Raw genomic sequence first — 18,980 nt, 5'->3', positions numbered from 1 at the left:
CTCATTTCTTTATGTGTTCTATTAAATAACTGGACCAATGCCTGCAGTAATGGAAGATTGAATTGTGCTAGATCATCACAAGACCATGTTTCTGCAAGTGCCTTACAGTAACTAATTTGGAAGTTAAAGACCATGCTAGCTTTTTGGTCCATGGACAGGTGGGATGGTCAGAGTGCTGTATTCTCATCAGCAGAGGAAGCTACGTGGTGTAAATGTCAGTCTTAATTTTCTTCCTGGAAGATTATGTTCCAGTGAAACATCTTTTCTCACTGTATTCTGTTAGAATCAGTTCCTTTGTCCACTATAATTAATGTTAGTAATTGAACACCGCATTAGGGTTTATGTTTTTACCAGAGCTTAACTCTCCTCAGCAGAACACTTCTATGTTTCAGGTTCAGTTGCACTTGGTTATTTAGGGCTTATCTTCCTCATACCTCTTTGACAGTGCCTTGTGCCTTACGGCCTTCCCCCTGAACTGTCAGTGCTGGTAACTGTGATGTCCTCCTCGTTTCAGATTCGGCAGGTATAGATTGCATTGAGACTGTTGTGCCCAGCAGCCAGATTTCTAGTGCTTCATTCTTCACAGAAACACCGAGACAATTTTCACGCTACTACAACGAGTTCGAAGAGCTAAAATTACTTGGCAAAGGGGCTTTTGGAGCAGTCATCAAGGTATGGTGTAAAAATTATTTCCACTATGAAATCCTTTTTGGAAATGAGTTTGTTTTCTCTGAAGCAAAACAGCATACTCAGTGTTTGTTTGGTTTTGTGTATGGCTTTCCAGTGTGCTATACCTGTATTGTGCTTTTCATCTGGAGCTGAGTAGGCTGATAAATTTTGAGAGATTACTGGGAGCCTGCTAAGAGCCCCATCCAGTATGGAGAAGCTTGGTATTTCAGTTCCTGTTGTTTCCCAGGTGGAGGGAAAACTTCCCACTTTCATGAAATTATTTAGGGTCTGGCTGTGCTTGGTGGGGTGTTTATAAGCATTTGACTTGAGATTTGTTCAAATTTTCAGGTGCGAAATAAGCTTGATGGTTGCTATTACGCTGTAAAACGTATCCGCATAAACACTGCCAGTAAGCAGTTTCGGAGGATTAAGGGAGAAGTAACGTTACTTTCCCGTTTAAACCATGAAAATATTGTGAGGTATTATAATGCTTGGATAGAAAAACACGAAAGTCCTGTTCCCATTGTGTCATCATCTGAGACATCTGAAGACAAAAGAACGGCCACCAAGGCAGGTCTCATCCTTACGGCAGAGGAGACAAACGATGTGGAAGCTAACGCTCCTCCCCCAGTTCTGACAAGTTCAGTTGAGTGGAGTACTTCTTGTGAGAGATCCTCCAGCAACAAATTCAGTGGAGCTGATCAGGAGTCCAGTGATGATGACGATGATGATGGTGATGGGATGTTCTCACATTCGTTTTTGTAAGTAGTCTTCACCATTAGCACTGTAAGAAACATTAGCATAGTTGAGTGTTCCAAGCTTGTGTCTTTTACCATTCTCACTTTGTCAGAGCTGATACGCTGCATTTTTCTTCTGTACTCTGTTAAAAGAAAGTCCTGTGTTTGCCAGCAGCTGGATAGCCAGGGAGAAGATTCGTAGTTACTGTAGGTATAAGAGGAAAGTGGGTTTGTGCTTCTGGAAGTTTCTTACCATTTGTTTCAGAATGCATGGCTGCTTATTTTCATTATGTTGGATTTTCTTCCAACCTTACGACTTAATGTTTGTAACCCTTTCTTCTTTTGATTTCAGTAATGTATTCTTCAATACCTGCCACTGGATATGGGATGGTTCTTTCGCTTGTGTTGTTCTTTTTGTTTAAGCATTGTATTGCAAGTGAACTCACCTCTGTTTTGCTTACTGTGTACAGAAATTAAATCCTACTGATAGGAATATGTGCCTTTTTTTAAAAGACCGAGCTGTCAAAGGAAGTTTTGCTTTGCAAGCAGGATACATTTGGTTTGCTTTGTTTAAGGCAAATATAGGAAGTTATTCAACAAAAGCTTTGATTTCTTTTCTTTTTTTCCCCAGCAAACATAGGCTCAAGGTTTCTGACTAAATGTTTCTTGGTATTGTCTGTTTAAGGAACATTAAAACTTTTTTTTTTTCTTTTTAATAGGCCAACTACAGACTCTGAAAGTGAAATAGTTTTTGATAACGAGGATGAGAACAGTAAAGGTCATCCTCCAGTAAGTACAAGGATAAAGCTACTAAAAATGGAAATGTCGTAGAATAGTCTTTGACAAGCAAACAGATCATTTGAGAGGTTTTGTTTCACATCTGGTGTAAATACAGAATCGTGCAAGGTTATGTTAATGCCAGCAAATATTGTGCCATCGTGAGGTACATCAGAATGATTATCTGATGCAGCTAATCTGGATTTTGTTTCTCACAGTGTCATTGAGCTAAATGTGATCCATATTTTATAGTCATGAGCCTGGTTATTATAAGTTTAGGATTTCAGTATGTACTAAATTCCATTCGACTTTTAGGGGATGTAAACCAGTCTATTTGCTCACACTAGCTATTTTTTCAAACTGGTGACATGTTAGCAGTTTGAAGTAGCAGTCAAAAAGAGATGGAAAGTCAGAATGATGTGTGTGAGGTTATAGTGGTTCTGATTTTGAATCACACCACATGCTGTAAAAAGTCAGAGGACTCTATCATAGAAAGCTAATGGGCAGAATTTTCTACAGCATGTAGAATCTGTTATGGCCAGTCCTGAGGGTTTGTAAAGTGCTCTTACTGATTCTTGATTTTCTCCTTTCTGTTAAAATGTACATTGGCCTGATATATGTTTAATAAGGTGGCAGTGCACTTTTTATCATGGAGGGGTAGGGAAGATTGATATATAATACCAAGTCATTGATTTTCTCTTTTTTATTTTTCCTGTTACTAAGCATGCTTTATTTTTTTGAATTTCTATTTTAACCTAATATACTTAGAGATTTAGATTCTGTCCAGATATTTTGGAAGTATTATTCCTCCGGTGTCTAGTTATGGCAAAAATGTTATTTGTTTTCACTTCAAAAGTGAGAATTGGGTCATACCTTTTCTTCTAGCAGATGTAGAAGCAGTGGTGTTACAAAAATATCAGCGTATTATTTTTCTAATATTAAAACCCAGACATAGAAGATGAGTTTTCATTAATGTGTTCACCTCGATAAAAATGATAGGATGCATAAAAAAACTCTGCAGTGTTTCCTGTAATTAACTGTTCTGTTACTTTTACTGCAATAAAGGATGAAGAAGGCAATGAAAAGAATAGCCATGAAGAAGACGACAGAACACCAGTCATTCAAACAGTGCATTATCTGTACATCCAGGTTAGGCTGCTTGTGTGTTTAGATAAAAGGATCCTGTTTATTCCAATTAGCAAGGATAAATTGCTGATGGGGTTTTTGTTTTTTTTTTTTTTTGCTTTGTTTTGTTTTTCCATGAGAAAAGCAATGACATTTTAAAACAAAATAAGACTAAACTCAGTTTTGTTTATGCAGTAGACTGGTTTTCTAGAAGGTTTGGCCGGGGGGAAGGCACTGTGCTTTGCTTCCCATTGTTTTGTACTGTACTTGTGCTTGAAGATGTAGTTTGCAGATGTGAAAACTTCCTCTTTCTTTTCAGATGAACCACAATGTATATACTATTTTTAACAGGAAACATTGTAATTTGCCATTTGGTGACCCTAACAAAAGAAAATTCATGCAAGTTTGAACCTTCAGACTTTACTTCTGAAAACATCTCTTTTGTGTTAAGAGTTAGACTAACAGAGAAGTTAGCAGTCATATCTAACTCTTTTGTGTGCAATTTTTTATAAAGAAGTTATTGGTAGCCCTTGCCTGGAAGGGAGTTGCAGCTAGAAGGGATTCGATTTTTTTTTTAATGTTGGTTTGCATGTGCTATATAGAGCATAAAACAAGCAGCCAAGAAAAGTAAAGCCAGAGGTATTTCAAAGTCTGGTTTGGACATGCATTATTCTCGGCGTGCTTTCATCTTGTTTTTAATGTTGTGATTGAGAACAGACTATTAAGGAAGCTAGTACTGTTGCCCCTGAAAATGAGATAGGACTCAGGAGTGCGTATTTTCTAGCTAAAACATGTCTGAGGAAAATTCCAAGGACCTGAATGTTTAGGTGATATTATCTGCTTCTGAACTGTGTTTTATGGAACCAGGCATTAAGGTGCTCACAGACAAATATTTCTGATCATTTTTTTTCCTTGACAAAACTCACTTTCTTCCCTCTCTCTGCTACATATGCACAACTGAAGATGGAATACTGTGAAAAGAGCACACTGAGGGATACCATTGACCAAGGATTATATGAAGACACCAGTCGGCTTTGGAGGCTTTTCCGAGAAATTTTAGATGGGTTAGCTTACATCCATGAAAAGGTTAGCAAGTGTGAAGTTACCTGTCTCTTACGTATATGCTATGACCTGCTCTATTCTATTCCATCCTATTCTATTCATTTCGAACTTTTGGTTCTACATAATTGTGTTTATTAGTGGTCCTTACTCTTGCCATTAATATTCAGTTCTAAGGTTTTTGAATATATTTTCATCAATTTTAATTTTGCAGTGAATCACTTCAGATTTTTTCCCTTTGTCATAAAAAATTGCCTCCTTTCAAAAATGTTCCTTTAAATATGTATTAACACCAAGGATTGTTTTTAGCTTCTGGGCTAGCAACTACAGTCTTCAAAATTAGTCATTGGTGACTTGATGCAGTAGATTTTCCACTGCTTACAGAATAATTCATATAATACTGTTTTTCAGTCTATTACAAAGATTTACATTTTGCATTGTGTTTATTGTTTCTTATGTTATCGGTCTTTTTTTTGTTGCTCTCCTGCTTTAACAGGGAATGATCCACAGAGACTTGAAACCTGTGAACATTTTTTTAGATTCCAATGATCATGTGAAAATTGGTGATTTTGGTTTAGCTACAGATCATCCAGCAAATGCAGTGAGTACAGCCAAAAGTGAATTAAACAATTTGCATTTGGTGTTGTAAAAACCTGAAAGATGAACATAGAAGATAATGATTATATTGTGAATGCCATAATCTTTACTATGTGTATCTCTTTTCCTCATTTCAGGCAGTCTCTAAGCAAGAAGAAAATCACTCAGATAGCTTTGCTAACTATGACCCATCAGGTTAGTATACACAGTAGCTTGTTCTAAATGATTTTAAGCAAACTCTTGTATATGGCAATTTTATGTACTCTGTTATAACTTCCATTCTTTCTTTGAAAATAAAACATGTTTTACAAATAATATAAATGTTTTTTATAAATAAATATGTGTTTTTATAGGAAAAAAATACAACTTCTAGATGGATGTGTTCATATAATTTGGCAGTTTGGGCAGTTATCTAAACAAATTTGCTTCCACTACTAGCCTTCTGCCATTGATTGACACTTTTATTATTTTGGCATATATGGAGATCCTGTGTATCTGTTCCATCTGCATTTCTAGTCTCTGTATAGGATAATTTCAAGATTTGAGGGATTTTTGTTTGATTGCTTTGGGGTTTTTTTGTTTTGCTTCAACTCTTTCTATATTGGGATGAATTTTGTGCTTTGAGAAAACTATATCTTCTGTCATAAGATGAGTGCTTTGGAAGTGAAATGGAGTTGTGCTGACCTATTAAAATTCTATAGAGCAATAGATAGGATGTAGGCAGTATAGACAGACATGTACATTTCATGTGTGAAGTTGAGAACTGTTTTGCAATCTGCTCACGTCTGGGTTTCTCTTATAACAATCTGCATTCCATCCTGGAAGGGATGAGGACAAAAGATGATTGAGTTTTCTTGACTTTGATGCCCCATTTCCTACTTTCTTGAAACAAATGCTTTCATCTTTCGCTTCGTAGGTAATTTGACAGGGATGGTTGGCACTGCACTGTATGTCAGCCCAGAGGTCCAAGGAAACACAAAATCTACATACAATCAGGTATGATTAGACTTACTAAAAAGCAGCATGGATTCTAAGGTAGTGGGTACAATGCAGGTCACTCGTGCTCAACAGAGATGAAATCAAGATGGAAAAGGATATGGTGGGACTTCTGAGATGAAGGAATATTTCTCATTCCCTTGCTTAAGAGTATACTAAGGTAAAAGGATGCCTGTGCTGTGGCCATGGTTATGTGCAAGCAACTTGATGCTGAAAGGAGGATCTTTATAAATGAATAGGTTAGAAATCTGAGAGTCTTTGCTAAAGAAAAACGTCATCATTATAATTGCTCTCCTGGATTCCTAGATTGTCATTTTAGGGATGGCAGTACATTTTTTTTTTATTTTATTACAGAGCATCCTGGTTATATGCACAAAGAAGCTAAATCTCAAAGCAAGGGTGTTTTAAAAGTGAAATGGAGTCCTTTATGTCAAGGCAGTGCTGTGAGGATAAAAGTAACTGAAGTCTAACAAGTCTTAATGGATTATATGCCTTTAAAAAGTTAAACAGAAAAGCAAATAAAGGCAACCCACACCTTTCACATCTTGTACTGTACCGTGAAATTTAACCAAATAATTTTTTCTGTTGTCATCTTCCATGGAAATCTAAAAGAAATACTTGTGAATTTTATATTTTTTCTTCCTTAGAAAGTGGACCTGTTCAGTCTGGGTATAATATTCTTTGAAATGTCCTATCACCCCATGAGTACTGCATCAGAAAGGATCTTTGTTCTTGGTCAGCTAAGATTAGTAAGTATACAGGTATAAAGGATCAATTCTGAGCATCAAATAGCTTAAGAGAAGCAAAGATGTTTCTGTGGAGAGTGCTTTACAAACAAAAACAAAAAAAAAAAAAGTAGAAGGGAAGAATAATTGGAAGAATTGGAGCTCCTAGTGGCTTTTTCTTAATGTACTTTGAATTTCCTAATATTGTTGCCATTAGTCACTTTTCTGTCTCAATGAAATTAATTTTTCTATTGCAAGGCACTAGAAGTATAAACTTCAACAATAAGCAGATCATGGCTTTAGTACAGCTGGGTTTATACCCAGTCAGTTCTCAAGTACCAGTTTATTTGTTGTTGATAAGTGCCTGAGAGTATGGATTGTCTTTCACAAACATCATACTTGCATTTCAGTAACATTCTTCTTTCTCTTAGCTCTTCAAACTAAATTTATCGTGGTTTTTTTTTTCTTTTTTTTTTTTCTGTTTTTATTTCCCCTGTGGTCAATAACAGTGCTTGGTCTCTGTTTGTAAGACAGCTTGCACAAACAGTACTGTTCTAATTCAAATGTGGTTTGTTTGTTTTGTAGCCCAGTATTTTATTTCCTCAAGACTTCGATGAAGTCAAGCATGCAAAGCAGGTAATTTTGAAGACATTTTAACTAGGTAGATAACCCTATCAAGAAACGCTTGTTATTATTTTTCCCCACTTAATTCTAAATTAATGATTCCTGCCAAACTGACATTAGAACAAAGAAAGAAAAAAATCTCAAAAGAATAATAAAGTCGTCATGGAAACATGCTTATCTACAGAATTCCCTATGCACAGTCATGAAGAAATGCAGAATTTGCCTGCATACCTTTAAGACTCTGAGGGACAGTTTTTACCTTTTAGACACAAAGTAATTGCAGTTGTGTTTTTTTTAACCCTTAAATGAAAGAGATCCGCATCACAGAACATGAAGAGAGATACAACATACATTAATGCTCTAAGTTTGAATACTTCTGCCAAGAGCTATTTTGGAAACTTGATTCAACAGGTACTCAATGTATTCAAATAGTTTCTTTTTTTCTTTTTATTTCATCTTACTTAGTTATGCCTCCATGGCAGAGGAAAGAAGTGATAAGGTGCAGTGTAATTTTTTCTGAATCATCTGAGAAATTTTTTTTCCTTGTGCAAGTGGACTCTTTCTTTAACAGTTATCATTAACTTTTTGTCTGTTTTGTAGTGGAACAGCAGTCTGTCTCACTAATGCCATAGAAATGTTTCTATCTTACACAGTTTACTGAAATACACTCCTTAGTGTTTGTAACTCACAAACCTTTGTTATGCATGCAATTCTGTTTTCTCTTGATTTTGTTCATAGAGATGCCAGAGCTTGCATAACATAGGACAGTAAGTGTCATGATGTGGTTCTTTTTTCATCCCAAGAGATCTATGTGGACTAACAAATTTCTAACAGTTTGTTCTAGTAGTTCTTTATTCAGGTAATACCACAACAAAAGATACTTGGAATAAGCAAAGAATTACCCAACCTAAAGATTCAAACCCCGATTTCCTTTTTTTCCTATATAGTTTCAGTATCTTATTCATGTGATGTAACTAAGAATGCTTATTTTAAACACTGATAGCATAAGAGAAACAGTAAAATTTTGATTTAACTCGTAGAGATCAGTTATTACGTGGCTCTTGAACCATGACCCTGCAGCAAGACCAACAGCTGTGGAGCTGTTAAAAAGTGAACATCTTCCTCCACCACAAATGGAAGAGTCTGAGCTTCATGAAGTGCTCCACCATACCTTAGCCAATGTGGATGGCAAGGCCTATCGCACGATGATGAGTCAGATATTTTCACAGCGTGTATCTCCAGCTATAGACTACACCTATGACAGTGATACGCTGAAGGTTTGTAGCTGTTAAGGACTGTTGGGTTTTTGGTTTTTTTCCTGTGTTGGATTTTTTAAAAATGAACCATTAAAAAAAAGTTGTTATGGTTGACTGCAAAGCACACATGAGATAATTGCATTATCTCTTAAAATCAACCTTCACTTGAGTTACATATTTGCAGTATGGGACCCACATAACCCGCTTAGTATTTAACCTTACATTGATTCTTCAATGAAGAAATAAGCTTTATTCTTAACCTCTCTTAAACTGATAGTACTTAGTATCTGATTGCCAACATAAATTGTTGGCTTTGAGTGTTTTCTCCCATTCTAACGATGGTAACATAATCCTCTAAGTTCTTAAATCTTTGTAAAGAAGTGCAAGATGACAGTAAAATGATGCTTTGTATAGCTATTGTTCTTTTTTGTTGTGGAAGCAATACAGTTGATTATAGTGAAAGAAGATAGTACAATGTTTTTTACCTGTACTAAGTGGAATGTTCCTTGCATATAAATTACATGTGTACTTTTTATTTGTGATGGTTTCAGGGCAGTTTTTCTGTTTGGGCAGCCAAGATCCAGCAGCACGTGTGCGAGATTATCAGTCGGATATTTAAGAGACACGGTGAGTGTGTTTACAGAAGTTGTTCATTTCCCTTTTTCATGACTGAGTGGATTTAAGGGAAAGGAACGATTTTGCTGCTATCATGAGTCACAAAGTTTGTTCAATAGTTATGTATTATTCAAAATTTTAAATTTTTGGCTGTTAACTTGAAGTCTGAATGATTTAAATTTTCCATAGAAAGAACAGTTAAAATCTTAATCATCTTTGAATGCATCTTCTGGTGAACCTGTAGGAGCTTTCAGATGCAGAATGCTATGTTAAATTTAGATATAAATATATGGATAGCCCTATAGTGAAAGACCAAACATCCATGTGACACAGCACCCTCCCTCTGAATGTAGCCAGAAGGGACTACAATGGCCAAGGAAAGGAAGTAAGAACAGAGCAGCCATACAGTGGTGCTTTCATTGATGCTGCTCTTAGAAATGATGTGCCGTTGGGAAACTTCCTGAGCCAGAGCTAGTGTCGTGATCTTCAACAGTCTTCAGTGGTTTTTCTCTCCGTGACTTCATCTAGTCATTAGTATTTGCTTCAAATTAGTTTTTAATAAGGAAGAAAACTAATGTACATGCTGTCGCATTTGAAATGTTTTATTTTTACATGGTGCTATTATATGGTTTGTTATATTTTCTATAAAAATGAGTAATCTTTAAAAGAGAAACTGGAAGATTTCCTAGTATATCACGATCTGATTAAACACAGTCAGGGTTTTGCAGTATAAAAGAGAAACTGGGAAATATGAAGCCAAATAAAGATGAGTTACTTCTTTTCCCTCCATTAAAACTTATCAAACTTTCTAGGATTCATCAGCAGCTTGGAGATTAAAAGGATGAAAAATTGTCAGAAAAGACAGGGGAGCTGGATATATTTTCTGTTAGATTTTATCTGCCATCTGTAACAGTTAGAAACATTTCCTTGTTTGGAGCTTTTTACGTTTTTTTCCCTGAAGCATTTTTTCCATGATTAGTGATATTATCATTTATAGTAGAGTTTCAGTGAAGATTAGATTCAGATAAAACAACGGCTGCACTCCGAGTGTGTAAGACAGAACATCGAAGTCTGTTTGATAGGTTTCTTTGATAGATTTTCCTATCCCACCATTTAAGGACATTTAAAAGAATGTAATTTTAAAAGATACCGATCGCTGCAAAGTTGTTTATGAATTTGCAAAAACAGATGTTACTTTTGAAATGGAAGATAATAGCATTTTGCTGGTTTTCTGTAGGAGCCATCAAGCTGCATACTCCGTTGCTAATGCCTAGAAATAAAAAACTGTATGAACATAATGAAGCTTCCTACTTCATGGATCATAGTGGGATGCTGGTTATGCTTCCTTATGACCTCAGAGTAAGTAGTATCTTCCCTGCTGGCAGTGCTGGGGTTGAAGAGTGCTGTTTGTCCATACGTGTAGCTCACTGAGATTGGTTTAGACGTACACTTTCCCTAACTGCTGAAGCAGTACATTTTTCAGCATCTGTTGTGTTTTTCTTCATGCTGCCCTCCTGGTTTTGACAACTGCAGCCCTGATGGTTTAGGGAAGAGGTGCATTATTTCCTTTTCTCTTTTTTTAACCAAAGGTGAAGGTAATGCTACATTATAAATGCGGTAGATGTCACTGCTGCTTTTTTTTTTCTTGTGCATACTTGAAACAAATAACTTTACCCATGATAAATAAAAATATTCTCATCCCTTTCTTATTTGTATGTCCTTCTAGAGAACATGCAACATTCTGTCCAATTTTATGTCCCTCTCAAACATACACAGTTGAGCATCATTCTCGTCTGAGAGGTGCTGCTGCATATGCAGCTGAAACCTTACTATCCATGATTCAGCACTACTCAATTATAGGCAATATTGGTGTTGTTAATTGCTTTGCACTTAATTAAAACTTAAGTGCTTTAAGTTTCATTTTTGTGTTTATTACTGACAGGTAAATAACCTGACCTTTTATCTCTTACATTAAGATCAGCGTGACTCACCCTTCCTTTGTATTTAGAACATTAAGTTACACAGTGTGTTTCACAGTTAAGGACATGTGCAGCATCTACAGTATTTATCTCTCTTTTGGACTTCTTTGTTTTGGAAGATGTGTTGATCAATGATTTATTAAACAATTTTTTGTATCTTTATCTAAACAACAGAATAGCTGATAATACATTTTAATAGGCTTCCAGACAAGTTTATGATGTATTTTGTCCTTCTCCAAACTGCCATAGGAACAGTTTTTTGTTTTCTGGGGTGGGTGGGTGTGTGTGTGTGTGTGTGTGTGTGTGTGTGTGGGGTTGTTAAAGACTTGCCACAAAAATGACTTCTGTTATTTGGCCACGGCAAATATTTATGGCATTATTACATGTGAGAGTAGAAATGCTGATTGCATGCTAGTAATTCACCTGCTGCTTAATGACATCACTAGACTAGTTTTGTTTGAACAATTCTTATGTATTTTGTTTTCCAGATTCCTTTTGCAAGATTTGTAGCTAGAAACAATATATCAAACTTGAAAAGGTAAGGGACATTTGGATGTTGTGCAGAGATGCTGTGCTTGATGACAGTGAATGCTGAAGATGCTGATTCGTTCCTCATTGTTTCCCTCAGATACTGTATAGAGCGAGTTTTCAGACCTCGGAAGTTAGACCGCTGTCATCCCAAAGAACTTCTGGAATGTGCATTTGACATTATTACATCCACTGGAAATAGCTTTTTGCCTTTAGCAGAAACAATTTATGCAATTTCAGAAATCATTCAGGAGTTCCCAGTGCTACAGGTAGATTCCCTAATCATACCTTTTGATGTATGTATTTTTTTTCCTCTTTTTCCATCTTAAAATGTTAATCTAAGTTAATATACAGAACTTTCTGCTTACAGGTTTTATCAATAGTCACATGTAGAACATTGTTGTGTGTTTTTGTAGGTGAACATAAAATGATGCAAAAGTTTGTGTGTGCATCAGAAATACTAGTTGAGTCCTTACAGTGCCATTGAAATAGATGGGCAAGTAATTAGTGTAGAATGGGGCAATCCTTGCCATTCTTTATTTATAAATGAAAGGTAAGGTGATGGAAGAAGAGGTTTGAACAGTTGGAGATGTTATTGAAGGTTTAAAAAACGTCTGTGAGTTTTCTTTTTGAATGTGCGTTTTGTTTAGTGTTTAAGTAAACAGGAATGCTAATAAAACGTTCCTCTTATTTTCTTCCTTTATTTTTTATTTTTATTATTTTTTAAACTCAGGAAAGAAATTACAGTATCTACTTAAACCATACTTCCTTATTGAAAGCTATACTTTTGCACTGTGGGATACCAGAGGATAAACTCAATCAAGTTTACATCATTCTCTATGATGCTGTGGTAAGATATGAATTACTGAACTAATCTTCGTAGACATAATTTAGGGTACCTTACTTAGAGGAGCCATCTCTAAAAATGAGTAACAGGGCATTGCCAGTGTAACAAGGAACATCCCGTTAGATATAAAGGCTGCCTACCTTTGAGCAGTGAGCTCAGATTAACATGTTCTCTGTTACTTCTGAATTTGGATGGTTTGAGATAATTTTTAAATAAGTATTCATGAGGTAAATATTCACCTGTGTAGTTAAGAACTGGTAAAAATAAATTACCTTAATATCATAGGGTTTTTTTCCACTTAATAAGCAAAGAAAATAGATGAGATTACATTCTTAAGGTAGTATTTAAATCCCCAAAAATGTGTATTTCATAATGCTTTATGATTTAATTTTTTAATTATTTAATTTTATTTGTTATCATTTTAATTAACACACGGGAATTCTCGTATTCATTTACACAGAAGTGCTTTTCAACAGAAGTTTACATTTTTATACTTCTTCCTGTTCCTTAGACTAAGCCAAATACGGCCTCACTAAAACAGAAGTAGAAAATGTGTTACTTATCAGCTTTGCTTTTTTACGGTACGATTGAAGTTTGTAAATACAGCCTGTAATTAAAAGCATTGGAACCTTGTGTTTTAATTCTTCTCAGCAGTAATATTTGCTGTAACGTACTTGCTCTGAATATGTTTGCACCTGTTTCTCTTGCAGACTGAAAAGCTAACTAAAAGAGAAGTGGAAGCCAAATTCTGTAATCTCTCTCTCACGTCAAATAGTGTGAGTAATTTTAATTTGTTGTTAAATTCCCCATAACTTGCCATAAGCTACTTAAATTTTATTTACTTTGAAATTTACTCAACTGGAATAAAAAGAACCAACTGTTAAATCCGCTGTCCAAAACAGATTAATCTCTTTGAAAGTGATTTGAGTTTGTTCTGCTCTCCATTGAAGTATGGCTACTTTCCACGTTTCTCTCTTCTCTTAAACATATTTTTGAGACTGTGGAAATGAAAGGGCAGATGTCATTGTACAGAATTCCATGCAGTAAAACAAACTGAGAGAAATTACCAAAAAATAAAAATAAAAAAATTAAGCAACTGTTGATGAGCGTGCATACAGAAAGTTGTGTTGACTTCTGGATGTCCCAATGAGAGTTGTATGTGTCCATTCCTTTCCTCAATTCAGTAGGTAGACAAAGGCTGCTAGGTCAAACAAGCGAAAAAAGGCTGATATTTTACATGTACAGACAAATATTTTCCGTTTTTCTCAAAGTGATCTATTATGAGCACCTTCATTGGTGCTATCTGTATTTGTTGTTTTTGTTTTTAGCTTTCTCGACTCTACAGGTTCATTGAGCAAAAGGGAGAAGCAAGTAATGTATTTCCATTTTTAAACACAATGATAAAACAAAAGCCAGGTGTGACTCAGCTGCTGAAGCACGGTATGAAGGATCTAGAGGAAATAATCGGTCTGCTAAAGCAACTTGGAATAAAACTTCAGGTTTGTAGAAACAGTCTGCTCATAAATCAGTTGTTTGGAGGCTCCTGGGCCCTGTAATTTATCACAAAACAAACTAATGATATTTGAGAGTAGAAAAAGCACACTGAAAGATCTTTGATGGCAGGTAATAATATTGATAGTCATTTTGGGAGAAGTGTTTGAAGAACAAGATCTTTTTTGAGTTGGAAGTCTCTGGCTCCATTTCTATCTAATTACAAAGGGATTTTCTTTCCAACCGAGTTTTAAAATAAGATAGAAATATTTTTTAAATGCAGAAAGCTGATCATGTTCCACTTTTCTTAAGGCTTGCTGTTTAGTTTTCTTCTGATGCGCTAAGCTTAAAGTATTATTTCCTTTTTTTTTAATTGTATCTTAATCTTTGGAGATAATCTTTCCATATGTCTTCTTATGTGAGAACAGTCTTGTCAGCGCATACAGCTAATAGGAAATGAATTACATTAACCAGTAATGGTAGAGGAATTGTTCACTTATGCATTTTTATTTTACAGATTTCCATAAATCTGGGACTAGTTTACAAAATACAGCAACACAATGGTATTATCTTCCAGTTCGTAGCATACATCAAAAGAAGGCAAAGAACTGTGCCTGAAATTCTTGCTGCGGGGGGCAGATACGATCATCTGGTATGCATACATTTCTTTTAATGAATTTATAGGAAAAGAGAACGCAAAGAAGTGAAAACTGAAAAATCTTTTTGACATTTTCCAAAGATAACTATTTGGTTCTTTAGTTTTATCTTTTTTTTTTTTTTGTCTTCAGATCCCACAGTTTAGAGGACCACAGGCAGTAGGACCAGTGCCTTCAGCTGTTGGAGTCAGCATAGCTATAGATAAAATAACTGCTGCTGTTTCCAGTATGGAGGATACTGTAAGTTTGGTGCTGGGGAGGTGGGAACGTTCATTTCCTTACTTCTGACAGTAACTTACCTGTAACCACAGACGGGCAAAAAATAACAGATTCAGATGTGATCCAGAATACCATTCTGAAACAGCAAACATCAAGTTGACTTGTTTTCTTCTGTGTCTACACATAACATTATTTAATACAGCAAGGGAACAAGGAATCTTCAGTTTTATAACTTTTTAATGTAACGGGACTTTCCTCAGCGTTCCTTAAGCTTGTTTCAGATGAAAGAATACAACTGTAGATATTCAGCTATTCTTATTTTGCCTCTTCCAGGAAGGAACTGTAAGAAAATGGACTTTGTATGTCACACAATTTCATTTGATTGTGAAAGATGTTATTTCATTAACTTTCTTTTGTAAGAATAAATTAACATTGCTAAGTTCATTGGGAAAGGAAGAACAGAATAGGGTAGGAGGCTTTGCAGGCTTAGGCTTTGCAGTTGCTTTTTGTCAAAGAGTAAGCTTCAGCATCTTCCAGATGTGCTTCGGTGGCTCTAGAAAGAGGTGATCTAACATCTTTTGTGGGTTGTTAGGTTGTGAAAAATGTATCCTTAGTTACTTTTAACTGCATTAATAAAGTGGAAATGGTCTGGTGGCTAATATTGTCCCCCTTGTTCTTACTTTTCCTCCAGATTTCTGTCAGCTCATGTGACTTGCTGGTTGTAAGTGTTGGTCAGAAGTCAATGGGGAGAGCTATCAATATTGTTCAGAAACTCTGGACTGCAGGAATTCCAGCTGAAATAATGTATGACTGGTCCCAGGTAGAATTTCTATCTACATGTATTAATTATGTTGCTGTTCTCTAAGATTAGCACAGGCTGAGATCATCCTTTTTCAATTTTTTAAAATTAGTTGTAATCGAATCACAAATTCAGAAAACTGAGAATACAGGTTGCTATTTGGGTAGATTCACACTGTCCTTGCAGTGCTCTTCAGCTTCCAGAGCATTTAAAAATGTGTAGGAGAGCTTCTCAGAGCACAGTGGAATTAAGTGACCTTCCCTGATTATAAACTCAGTGCAGAGTCCAAGGTGTATTGGAATCAAGGGGGAAAGTCACAGAATAAATTCAATGAGAGCTAACTGGCCTCATTTAAGCACATTTTATACTAGTGAAGGAGGTGATCTGAAGGTGCCACCCTAACAGAATGGATCTCCGAATAGACCTTGGTTGGTCCCAGGTATCTTCTAAATCTGTTGAAATGCATGAAAGGCATTTATAGTCTACAGCGAAGAAGACAGCTGTATGTCGCAGACTGTCCTTACATCTTTACCTATGCTGAAAGGAGACTGCACTGCATTTCAGTTATCTTCTGTTACTATTGATTCCTTTTGGAGGACAGATGGCAAAGAGGAAACAGTAATTTACCCCAAAGCTGCCTTGCTAAAAGTGGTGGGTAGCTGGGAGAAGTGTTGTGCTGGTGAGCATGCCTTGCCCAAAAAGTGGATCCAACCAACCATTCTGTGAAGGAACTGGGACTGCAGGGCTAAGGCAGACTGCCTAGAGTATGTTAGGTGAATGTATCTACACAAAACTAAGTTTCATCTCCTGGACTTGTTAGTAAGGCTTTCCTTGCTCAGAACTTTTCATATTGAATGTAACTGCTGCATATAAAGTTATTGTAACTGCAGATGGGAAACTGATCATTTAAGTGATTGTTTTATAATTTGTTAAATTTCCATCCCATTCCTCTTTCCCTTTTCCTATTTCAGTCCCAGGAAGAACTGCAGGAATACTGCAGATGTTCTGGGATTACATACGTAGCTCTTGTATCAGACAAAGAAGGAAGTCATGTAAAGGTAAGTGTGGTACTGGAGGACATTCAGTAGTGTTTCAGGTTGATAAATCTGTTCTATGTTTTTTATTTCTTAGGATCATGAACATTACATTTTTCTATAAAATATTTCAGTAGATGGAATTCAAGTAAACGTAGGTTTGGCTGCTAAGTACTAGAATGTTTTTTTTAAAAAGCCCCAAACCTAATAAGCTCTAATTAATATGGTATTTGCACCTCTGAACCATTTTGTTCAATGTTATCTATCACATATGAGATAAAAGTAGATGAGATAGTTTAAGCTTTGGGAATGTGGAGTAAATTAGCTGGTTGAAAATATATAGAAATCAAAGACTTAACGGACAGTGATTGATTGCTAATGAGGACAGCTTCTTCCATTTGACTGCTTCACCTTTAATAGGGGAATAATCCAGTTTGGTCTTGACATTTATTCATATGCTGTTTTAAGAAACAACGTTAAGAATCACTGAAATACATCATAGGTGAAATCCTTTGAGAAAGACAGACAGACGGAGAAAAGGATTTTTGAATCTGACTTAGTAGATCACCTGGTCCAGAAACTGAAAACTAAAATCTGTGATGAAAGATGTAATAGGTAAGTAAAAATATATATATTTGCAAAGTAAAGACATAAATATGGTTTTCTTAATGAAATTAATTATATACTTAGTTAAATCTTGATAGTACTCAATAAAGAATATGAGCTTTACTGATTTCTTTTTGAGGGGAAAAGAAAGCAAAAGGCTTAGCAACAGAATTTTATTATTAAGAGACTGATTTCCCTAGAAGCTGTTATACTGAAACATGGTTAGTGCTTCGCAAATTAGAAGACTATGTATGTATCCATCCAGCTCAAATGCAACTAAAACACCCATATCATTTGTACCCAGGACTGCCTGCAAGTTCCCATTACTGACTAGAAGTGATTTACGTTCATGCACTGTGTAATCAAAGAATTTAAGCAGCAGATCCCTCTCATTTTGAGGCAGCGCTAATAGGGTAAAAATGAATGTGTGACTCCAGCACAGCTGTACATCTTGACTGGCACAAGTGAAAGTAACACCTGGCAAAGACTCAGGGTGTGCAGCTGGACTGTATGTCTTTGCTGAAATTAGTTTGTTGTGGCAAACAGCAATGCAGAAATCACAGGAAGGGCCACAGTTACACTGCTGTGCATAAGCAGTAGAGCTGTTACACATAGACCTTATAAAATATATGCTTAAATGCTCATTTATACATTTGTATTACATATGTGTACATATGTATGTAAATATGGTAGTGATAGCAGGAACAGAGTGTCTGAATTCTACTTTATATGAATAAGCCAACAGATTGGATATCCATAGTATTTCTGAATTAGCGTAAAGAAAATCTTTAAACTACGAAATGCGTAACTCAAAAATATTGTGCACAGGTGGATGACATCTGCTTCCCACCTCCACATTCTTCCTTTATCTGACCTCTGCCAGCATTTTGCAACTAACCTCATTCTCACGTGTTTTGTGGCAGATCTGTAGGATCTATATGTTCTCTCATGCTGTGAAAGAAAAGCATACTTTCTAAAGACTACCTTTAAATCCTGAGAGCAGAATACAGAGAAAAAACCATATTTGGTAATAATAAAAACTCAACAATTATGATCATAATAATACGGTCAAAGTAAATGGATCCAAATAATCAAAAGCTTATTTTGATTTGTAAAATCTCAAGTATAAACACTGCTTTGGTATTCTGGTATCACCAGCATCACCTCTCAGAAATCTGTGAGTTGATTAAGTTAATGATTTAGAGACAAAATTTTCTTAATATATTCTAGTATTAGGATCTAAATCACTCTTGAATCATGGGCAGCACAGCTGTTTGTAGCTAAAGTTAACACAAAGGTTGCTGTGCTGTTAACAAGCAGTAGTCCAATACAATAGCAATACAATTGTTTGTTGTTTGCTGGGCCTGATACATCAAATTTGCTAATGTAATCTTGAATGAGTTCCTGTCTGTTCCAGAACAGAACATAAATTTATCTGTTGGAATGAAGTGTGTACGTACCATAGCCTAAAACCATGTGTTATCAGAGCATGCCCTCATTATTGTTAATTTGTTTCCTTAACTGCCCTTGTTACTTTCAGAGAAACCTCAGATAACCTCTCAGTACCAAACCAAAAGGGATCATTCGCTAATATTTCAGGTACTTATTTTCAGATTAATAAATCACTGAAAATTATTTCTC

At 35.7% G+C, this 18,980-nt stretch overlaps 1 protein-coding gene across 4 annotated transcripts in view; it reads left to right on the top strand.

The window, feature by feature from the left end:
- The window catches only part of EIF2AK4 (eukaryotic translation initiation factor 2 alpha kinase 4), a 32,465-nt gene that overhangs the window by 9,375 nt on the left and 4,110 nt on the right, over nt 1-18,980 (top strand). Inside the window, exons 11-35 of one of the 4 annotated variants that reach the window (XM_090141195.1) lie at nt 515-672; nt 1,018-1,430; nt 2,126-2,195; nt 3,249-3,332; nt 4,272-4,394; nt 4,864-4,968; nt 5,102-5,159; nt 5,881-5,960; nt 6,608-6,709; nt 7,271-7,321; nt 7,622-7,720; nt 8,350-8,586; nt 9,117-9,192; nt 10,418-10,539; nt 11,648-11,697; nt 11,788-11,956; nt 12,421-12,537; nt 13,245-13,310; nt 13,863-14,033; nt 14,543-14,677; nt 14,814-14,921; nt 15,592-15,720; nt 16,671-16,757; nt 17,236-17,348; nt 18,880-18,938. In XM_090141195.1, coding sequence (XP_089997321.1) covers nt 515-672; nt 1,018-1,430; nt 2,126-2,195; nt 3,249-3,332; nt 4,272-4,394; nt 4,864-4,968; nt 5,102-5,159; nt 5,881-5,960; nt 6,608-6,709; nt 7,271-7,321; nt 7,622-7,720; nt 8,350-8,586; nt 9,117-9,192; nt 10,418-10,539; nt 11,648-11,697; nt 11,788-11,956; nt 12,421-12,537; nt 13,245-13,310; nt 13,863-14,033; nt 14,543-14,677; nt 14,814-14,921; nt 15,592-15,720; nt 16,671-16,757; nt 17,236-17,348; nt 18,880-18,938 — 2,982 coding nt within the window. Of the gene's footprint in view, nt 1-514; nt 673-1,017; nt 1,431-2,125; nt 2,196-3,248; nt 3,333-4,271; nt 4,395-4,863; nt 4,969-5,101; nt 5,160-5,880; nt 5,961-6,607; nt 6,710-7,270; nt 7,322-7,621; nt 7,721-8,349; nt 8,587-9,116; nt 9,193-10,417; nt 10,540-11,647; nt 11,698-11,787; nt 11,957-12,420; nt 12,538-13,244; nt 13,311-13,862; nt 14,034-14,542; nt 14,678-14,813; nt 14,922-15,591; nt 15,721-16,670; nt 16,758-17,201; nt 17,349-18,879; nt 18,939-18,980 lie in introns of those variants that run through there. The other 3 variants (XM_031593704.2, XM_090141196.1, XM_090141197.1) reach the window with 3 other exon arrangements.

The sequence above is a fragment of the Phasianus colchicus genome, chromosome 5 (assembly GCF_987193195.1).
Source record: "Phasianus colchicus chromosome 5, bPhaCol1.hap1.1, whole genome shotgun sequence".
NCBI lineage: Eukaryota > Metazoa > Chordata > Aves > Galliformes > Phasianidae > Phasianus > Phasianus colchicus.
Note: the sequence above shows the minus strand (reverse complement) of the source record. Positions and strands in the feature narration are given on the sequence as shown.